This window comes from Artemia franciscana, chromosome 14 (genome assembly GCF_032884065.1).
Source record: "Artemia franciscana chromosome 14, ASM3288406v1, whole genome shotgun sequence".
NCBI lineage: Eukaryota > Metazoa > Arthropoda > Branchiopoda > Anostraca > Artemiidae > Artemia > Artemia franciscana.
The window spans coordinates 27,499,291-27,508,477 of record NC_088876.1 but is presented as its reverse complement, the minus strand read 5'-3'; the positions used below and the strand labels follow the sequence as shown (position 1 = coordinate 27,508,477).

The 9,187-nt window shown below is 34.6% G+C and overlaps 2 protein-coding genes across 2 annotated transcripts in view; one reads left to right on the top strand and one right to left on the bottom strand.

Annotated features, from left to right (window-relative positions):
- Positions 1–9,187, top strand: part of LOC136035523 (YTH domain-containing protein 1-like) — a 65,317-nt gene continuing 56,130 nt past the window's right edge. Inside the window, exon 1 of the mRNA XM_065717367.1 lies at positions 1–124. The gene's annotated coding sequence lies outside the window, so the exon portion shown is untranslated. The remainder of the gene's footprint in view (positions 125–9,187) is intronic.
- On the bottom strand, positions 1,400–3,723 carry LOC136035769 (uncharacterized). Its single transcript, XM_065717740.1, has 2 exons — positions 3,138–3,723; positions 1,400–1,530 (listed from the first exon to the last, which is right to left on the bottom strand). The coding sequence occupies exons 1-2, from the start codon at positions 3,721–3,723 to the stop codon at positions 1,400–1,402; spliced, it is 717 nt and encodes a 238-aa protein (XP_065573812.1).

The window sequence follows — 9,187 nt, the reverse complement described above, 5'->3', positions numbered from 1 at the left end:
GGGATTTTAATAGTGTCACCTGCCATGTTTACTTTATTTTGAAAAGAACATGAAGATTTTGCGATTTGCCAAAACAAACCATTAGCTGTTATTTTCCTGTTAAACTATTAGCTGTAACCCTGTTGTAAGTGTATGCTTGATCATTCTAAGTACCCATGACTAGTGTGACTTATCTTAAATCCTCTAAGGATAAACTGCAGGTCTGGGCCTACAGGAAAGAAATTTTGGTAGCCTATCAGTGTAGAATTCTCATTTCCCTGAAGGAAACACTATAAAATTCTGAAAATTACTTTAAAACTTGCTAAAACACTTAATTGCACTCATTCTTAATACATACCAATAAACATTTCCTTCTCACTTCCTAATGATGACCTATGTAGGCTACCCAAAATTAGGCTAAATGTTTGCAATTAATTATCATACTTTAACTTTTCATTTTGTTATTTGCTTGCTGTTAAATCAATTTGAAGAAAAGAGTTGGTATATTGAAAATTCATTGCTTAGGCTATGTAATGTTGTAAGAAATTTAGACTCCATGAATAGCCTAAATAAATCTAAGAGCCTATTAAGTTTTTTTTTTAACAATTCCAAAACAAATATTTTTAAATACTAAAAAGAGAAAAGAAGTAAAATTCCAGAGGAGCTACCTTTGGCTAGCCTATCATGGAAATAGGCTAGTTTAGGAAAATGAAACTTTCAGAGATTGATCTAGGCTACATACTAAAGTATGTCCTGGGAGGGTATTTGGAGTCCCTACCTCCACTCCTCCCTGTAGAGGGCACTGACCTTTCTGTTTAATTTTATTCAGCTGATTTCTATACTCTTTGACAGTCAGGAATTTCTAATTTGTTGGGTCTTTTAAATAATTTTTATACAATCTATTCTTCATTTTTACAGAAACAAGGATACTAGTCATCATCCATACTTTCCAAAGGTTATTTTTGTTCTTTTTAACCTTCTTTAAGGGGCAATTTATGCAAATTTACAGCCAGATTTTTCAAACTATTCTGTGATAAATCTTGATGTTTAATCTCATCTTTAAACTATCAATTTTACTCATCAACATAAGGTTGTCTGATCCATCATTAACAAGTATATTGGCCATTCAACCATTCAATAACTGCCCATTAACAAATATATTATCTAATAAAGTTGCCAAAGAATGTGCTATTCTTGTTGGAATTGTTACTAAAGGGTACAAATAAGATAATAACATTGTGTTAAGGAAATCAACACAATCATCTGGATTTAATAGATCATTATTGAAATCTCCCATTAACACTACCTTTTTCTTTTCTTTTGCAAATACATCTAAAAAATCTTTCTCCAAAAATGATGGTACTTTATATATTACTCCAAACAGTAGCTTTTCTGACCATGACAACCATATTTCAATAAACTATGTTTTGAGTTTACTTTCAAGTGAGAGTGAAAAGTCATGTCTTACTTTGTAATCCACATCCCTTCTTATTAAAGCAGCTAGTCCTCCTCTCTGCATAAAAGAGCAACCTTTATATTCAACCTTATACTCTGGAATAGAAAAATACATTACATTCAGGTTCTCATTGCTCAAAAACATTTCACATAGGCCTACAAACAATGGTTACAATTTAAGACACTCCATTGCCCACTGCAAAGAACATTTAGCCAATTGGAATCCATGGCAGTTCCTATCTTTAGGGTACTTTTTTAATCCAGCTTTAAATCCTGGCTGATCAAACAAAACATCTGAAAACACATCATCAACAACTAATCTATTTTCTTCATAATTTTTCAATCAATCATGGGACCCTGACATGACCTAACAACAAAAGTAAAACAGTTCAAAATAGAGATGAAACTTTTTTATTGACAGTGAACAGATATAAAAATTTCTTAACTGGATATTTCTTTGAAAGGTCCAGTGGTCTTTGCTTGGTGGTCTTCAAAGTTATCTACTAACCATATAACTACTAACCAAATTAATAAAGAGTACAAGCAGAGAAAAAAAGAAGAAGAAAAAAGTGAAGAGCATAAATGAGAAAAAGAAACAAAAAAAGTAGGGTATCACAAGCAGAAAATGGTTGAAAGAACAAAGAGTGAGAACATGGCTCTGCACAAACTGACATGAGAAAATCAGTAATTAAGCTGATGATCCTTCACTGATAAGATCATTTGCACTTTGTATTTTCCTGATATCCAGACCCTGTTTGATGAAAATCATTCCTTCAATTGACCATGCATTCTTTGAACCAAGTTTGTTGCAAGCCAAATCAAGCAAGTGTTTGTGCTTTCTCATTAAGTACTCCTACACAAATACACCAGTTTTTGCTAATTTTGATTCTGCCATGAACACCGTTTTTGCAGCATCCAGATTACAAAACACAACACAAACAGGAGACACGTTAGAACTGTTGGAGACTGGACTGGATGGATTCTGGACTGATAAATGCACAGGATGTGCAAATTGGCAATATCCTGTAGTCCCATTTTTCCAAAATAACTTGTTTTACTGATATCTCAACACTGGCTCCTTGTGCTTGCTTTAAACCACTAAAAATAAGTATATCCATTCTTGTTTTAGTTCAGTCACTTTGATTCTGTCTTTCAGAGATGCAATTTGCTTTTTGAGCCCAGATAACACTTTTTTAAAAGCAGTGATCTTTGCCAAGTATTCAACCAAGAATGAATCATAGATTTTACAATGATGTCTTCTGTAACTGATAATGCTAGCCCTGTAGAAGGTACCATGCTCAAGTGGTCACAAACCCTTTCTTCAATTTTGTTTCTCAAACTGCTTTGCAGATTGCATAATTTGAACCAGCCATTTTGGATATCCTTTGAATTTTGCAAACGCTACTTCTCTAATTTCAAATCCTCCTGGCATATCTGATAATTAGAAGAATGTTACAGTTTAATTGCCTTTCTTATTTATAGACATGCTGGCCTTTGTCTGTTTCTCATTAAATTTATCCTAAAAAAGTGTTGAAAAAAGATTTAATTTCTTTGTGACTGAATAATTAGATCCAGTACTTTTACAAAACATACAAGTTTTCTCTATTGCATAACAGTGAAATCACTATCCAAAATATAATCCTTTTTCAACATTGCTCTTAACTGGACAAAGTCTTAATGAATACTCCCAAACCATACCATACCTGTTTCCAGCCTTGGCTGAACATGTCCTTTGTACAAAAGGCTCAGAATTTTAGGAGAACAGGAGCAAATTGTTCTTTTTATGAGCCCTAGTGATGAACTAGCTAATGCTGCTGCCTTCTTTGTATGAGTGCTAAATTTAAGATGCTTGTCAACAATTACTCCTAGGTCATGTTCTTCCAACACTGGAGAAAGGGGCCAACAGTAAAGAGAGTAATTTGTATTGATATTCTTGTGTCCAAAGTGTAATACATGGCATTTTGACAAATTGAAAGTGAGTAGCCAAGATTTTGCCCACATACTAAGGAGATCAAGGTCTTTCTGAAGTTGGGAAATATCCTCAAGAGTACTAGCTGGACCAATTACCTTGGAATCATCAGCATATAGTGTCATCTTGCTTTTATGCGCTAGAGGAACATAGTTTACGAAAATGTTGAACATGGTGAGACCAAGCACACTACCCTGTGGAACCCAGGGTTCTAGAATCCATTTAAGAATTTTTTCCTCCAAACCAATAGATTGTAGCTTAAGCTCAAGTCTCCTATGACAGACTTTGTCAAATGCTTCTGAAAAATCAAGAAGGATCATGTCAACAGGGATTCCTAACTCCAGTAGTTTTGTAATATAGTCATATGACTTGAGCAGATTAGTATCAACTGATCTGTTGCTTCAGAAACCATGTTGAGAGCTGTTGAGAAGATGATTCTGATTAAGATGTTCACTAACTGCTTTGTTGACAATACATTCAAGAAGCTTAACAACAACAGAGGTAATACTAATAGGCTGGTAGTTTTCTGCAGAATCTTTTCTTCCCTTTTTGTGAATGGGGGTAATATGTGCCACTTTCCACTCTACAGGAAGCTTTGAGCAATCAAGAGATAGTCTGATGAGCTTTGAGAGTGGCTGTGTCATTTCTGTTTTGCACTCATGCAATAGAACTCAACTCAACTTCATGTTTTGAAGGTGGCTAAAATAATACCATTGCACAAAGGAGGTAAGAGAGACGACCCTTCAAACAAAAGACCCATTTCTATCCTCCCTTTTTTTTCAAAAATATATGAAAAGGTGATAGGATCCAGGCTAACTGATTACGTTGAAAATAATACAATTCTTATAAATACTCAATTTGGTTTTAGAAAAAAAATGTCCACAGAAATGGCAACCATTAAACTTGTTGACTGGGTAAATACGTCGTTTGAAGCGGGTCTGATTCCAGCTGCCTTATTCCTGGATTTGAAAAAGGCTTTTGATACGATTGACCATAAACAGTTATTACTTGAGCTGGAAAAAATCGGTGTTACCGGAAAGAGTTTGTCTTGGTTTGAATCTTATTTAAGTGACCGAAAGCAGGTTGTGGTGAATGGGTGTTTTACTTCTGAAGCTAGTACGATAACTTGCGGAGTACCCCAGGGCTCTATACTAGGTCCTCTTTTATTTTTAATATTTATTGATCGGATGAAGTATTATTTGTCAGAGGCTGGTATAATCCTTTTTGTAGACGATACTCTTTTACTTGTAGCTGCTCCATCAGTTGATCTACTTTTTGATAAAATGATAAAGGCAATGACCGAGTTTATTGAGTGGGCAGATTTCAATCTTTTGACATTAAATTATAATAAAACTAACTACATTCTATTTTCTCGGATATCTAGTATTGAAACTAATTTAGAATTAATAATAAACGGAAATCAAATAAAAAGAGTAAAGGTAACAAAGTATTTAGGTTTTATGATTGATGAAAATCTATCATGGAAAACACATTCAAATATTATAGCTTCAAAGTTGTCCAGATCTCTGGGTGTGCTTCGCCGAGTTAAAAACCTAGTATCCTATAAAATTCTTCGGTTACTTTATTTTGCTATTTTTTACCCGTATATTTGCTATGGTTGCTCTTTATGGGCTAGTAATTTTGTATCATGTTATAAAAAAATCCAAAAAATCCAAAATAAAGCCGTTAAACTTTTATCACCTAAAACTTTATTTACTCATAATATTAATGAACTTTATACTAAGAATCAACTTTTTGATATTTCAAAAACAAGAGACTACCAAGTTAGTATTTTCACATATAAATTTATTAATAATATACTTCCCTCTTCTTTCGAAAATTTTTTCTCCATTAATTGTGATCTTCATAGCCACAATACACGAGGGGCATCAAATCTGGTACACCCATTTAGAAATACGGCTAGAGCTTCTTTCGTGATTAGAAATTTTGCCCCCTCTGTATGGGATATTATTCCAATTGAAATAAGAAATTCGAGTCATTTGGCTTCCTTCAAAGCTGTTGTTAAGAGATTCTTCCTTGCAAAAGAATAGTATGGTAATGATGCAAAAGTATAGTAATAATGCGTGAGTGTCATAAGTAGAATCTTTGTATGTAGTAATATGTAGAGTAGAGATGACTGCCACCTGCTGCCAACAAGCCCAAAGGGGCTTTCTTAGCAGGTGCAGCAAAATGTTTTGTATACATGTTTTTGAAATAAATTAATCTAATCTAATCTAATCTAATCAGATTTATTTACATCTAACAAAGCAATTTGTTTTGCTTTGTTGGACAAAAGCAAATATAGTCTAGGCTACAAGTATTTGAGTTACTCTTGTTGAGATCCATAGTTTACCTGTGCTGTAAATTCTAACAGTGTGAAAATAGGCTATAAGTTGCCTGTTCACCCATAAGTCCAGGGTTGTGAAAAATAATCTGCTGAAGTTTTTTTAAAAAAAGCCAGAAACCCTTCAAAGGGTCTAAAAATCCCTGCAAATTGTTTTCAAAATAACATATTACTATCAAGACTAAGTAAAATAACAATTACCATCCCTGAATCAGACACAAATGACATTTTTTTTTTTAGAAATATGCTTTTAAACTGTTGGTTAGTATAGACTGTTTTACTTTTTTGGGCTCTATTAAGGGCTCAAAATGTAGTTCCCTCAGAGTAACAATTGAAATATGAAAGAGCTTAAAAAAGGCAAGATAATTATTGAATTATGAAAGAGCTTTAAGAGGCATGATGTGATGTATTTACTTTCATTCTAGCTAAATTATGTTGTCAACTTCTAATTTATAGAACTTGTTTCTCAGTCTGGTATTTGTTAATATTTTGGACCATCATCTGAGACTAGGCCAATAAGGACAGCTAAAGGAAAGGTCATTGACAAATAGTCTGAAGTAATGAAAATTTCAACTGAATAAGAACAAAAAACAGGGTTATAAGATCATCAACAACAGGAATCAAAACATGTCAACATTAAAAATGATAGCAATGATGATTGGGTTTGGGATTTTGATCTGGATAAGGTCATCATCACACAGGGTGAAAATAGCCTGAATTAGACAAGACCGAAAAACCAAAAGTTACAAGTGTTATGAATGATAAATCATTGAAAGAAAAAGAAGTTTTGTCTCACCACCTGAAGAATTAAAAGAAACAAAGGTTCAGCAATATGTATTTTGTAATGACGAAAGACAAGCTGAGACAAAAGTTAAAAGTCCAACAACAACAAAAATATGTAATTTTACAAAAGCACTACTTTAAATTAAAGGTCCATTTTGACATCATGACATCAAGGAAAGGCTCAAATTGTCTGTGTTTAGAAGACAAGCAACAATGAGAATTCATATATGGAATCCTGCTGAATGCTGGGGACCAGCTGCCATATATATATATATATATATATATATATATATATATATATATATATATATCTATATATATAAAAATAAGTTGTCTGTCTGTGGATGTGTGGATGGATGTGTGGATGGATGTGTCAGGTGACGTCACCTGAAAAAACTGGATCAGGTGACGTCAAAACTGAAAAAACAAAAAAAAGGCAAAAACTACAAAAAAAACTAAAAACTAATAAAAAAAATAAAAAAGCTAAAAAACTAAAAAAACTATAAAAACTAAAAAAAGGTAAAAAACTAAAAAAAATAAAAAATAAAAAAAAACTAAAAAAAAGGAAAAAACTGAAAAATAAGCTAAAATAAAGGTAAAAACCAATAAAAAACTAAAAAAAAAGGAAAAAACTAATAAATGACGACACTCAAAGAGAAAGCGACCAGGACAAAAGGAATGTTCGATTAGCAATCAACAAAGCACCGGGACACAGGGAGTATAAATGACGACCAGGACACAAGTAAAAAAAAAAATTAACAAAACTAAAAAGAAGGTAAAAACTACAAAAAAACTAAAAAGAAAAAAAAACTAAAAACTAATAAAAAAACTAAAAAATCTAAAAATCTAAATAAACTAAAAAAGAAAAAAAAAGGAAAAAAATAAAGGAGAAAAACAAAACTAAAAAACGAATGTATATACAGACCGGTACACCGGGATACAAATGACGACCGGGACACAGGGAATATAAATAACGACCGGGACACAGGGACACAACTACAACGGGGACACCGGGGGAAACAGGGGGATATAAATGACGACCGGGACAAAAAAACTAAAAAGAAATAAAAACTAAAAACTAATAAAAAAAACTAAAAAATCTAAAAATCTAAATAAGCTAAAAAAGAAAAAAAAAGGAAAAAAATAAAGGAGAAAAACAAAACTAAAAAACGAATGTATATACAGACCGGGACACCGGGATACAAATGATGACCGGGACCCGGGACACAGGGAATATAAATGACGACCGGGACACAGGGACACAACTACAACGGGGACACCGGGGGAAACAGGGGGATGTAAATGACGACCGGGACACCGGGACAGGGAATGGTCGATTAGCAATCACCATCAACAAAGCTCAAGGGCAATCATTAGAATCATGAGGTATAGATCTGAATACAGATTGTTTTCCCATGGACCATTATATGTTGCATGTTCAAGAGTCGGTAAACCTGACAATCTATTTATATGCAAAGACAATGGGACAGCAAAGAATGTTGTATATTCGCAAGTTTTACGTAGTTAAAACCATATATATATATATATATCTATATTCACAGGTGGGACATAGGGACACAACTACAATGGCGCGTAACTATTATGGCGCGTAACGACTTACGCGCGCGGGGGGGCTTGGGGGGGGCGCGAAGCGCCCCCACCAACTAGGTGTTGGGGTGGCGCGAAGCGCCACCCCAACAGCTAGTATATATATATATATATATATATATATATATATATATATATATATATATATACTAGCTGTTGGGGTGGCGCTTCGCGCCCCCCCACGCGCATAAGTCGTTACGCGCCATTGTAGTTGTGTCCCTGTGTCCCACCTGTGAATAGAGATAGATATATATGTATGTTGCATATAAATAGATTGTCAGGTTTACTGACTCTTGAACATGCAACATATAATTGTCCATGGGAAAAACAATCTGTATTCAGATCTATATCTCATTATTCTAATGATGTGTCCCTGTGTCAGGACACAGGGACACATTTATATATCCCCCTGTGCCCTGGCGTACCCATTGTAGTTGTGTCCCCATTTCCTGGTTGTCATTTATATTCCCTGTGTCCTGGTCATCATTTGTTTCCTGGTGTCCCAGTTTGTAATTTCTCTTTGAGTGTCCTGGTCGTCATTTATATTCCCTGTGTCCCGGTCGTCATTTGTGTCCCGGTCTGTAATTTCTATTCAAACAATCCCTGTGTCCCAGTCGTCATTTATATATCCCCCTGTGCCCCCCGGCATCCCCGTTGTAGTTGTGTCCCTGTGTCCCGGTCGTCATTTATATTCCCTGTGTCCCGGTCGTCATTTGTGTCCCAGTGTCCCAGTCTGTGATTTCTCTTTGAGGGTCCAGGGCGTCATTTATTCTCCTTGTGTCCTGGTGTCCCAGTCGTCATTTGTGTCCCGGTGTCCTGGTCTGTATATACATTCGTTTTTGAATTGGTCTTTTTTTTAGGTTTTAGTTTTTTACCTTTTTTTTAGTTTTTTTAGTTATACCTCATGATTCTAATGATTGCCCTTGAGCTTTGTTGATGGTGATTGCTAATCGAACATTCCCTGTGTCCCCGTCGCCATTTATATATCCCCCTGTGCCCCCTGGCGTCCCCGTTGTAGTTGTGTCCCTGTGTCCTGGTCGTCATTTATA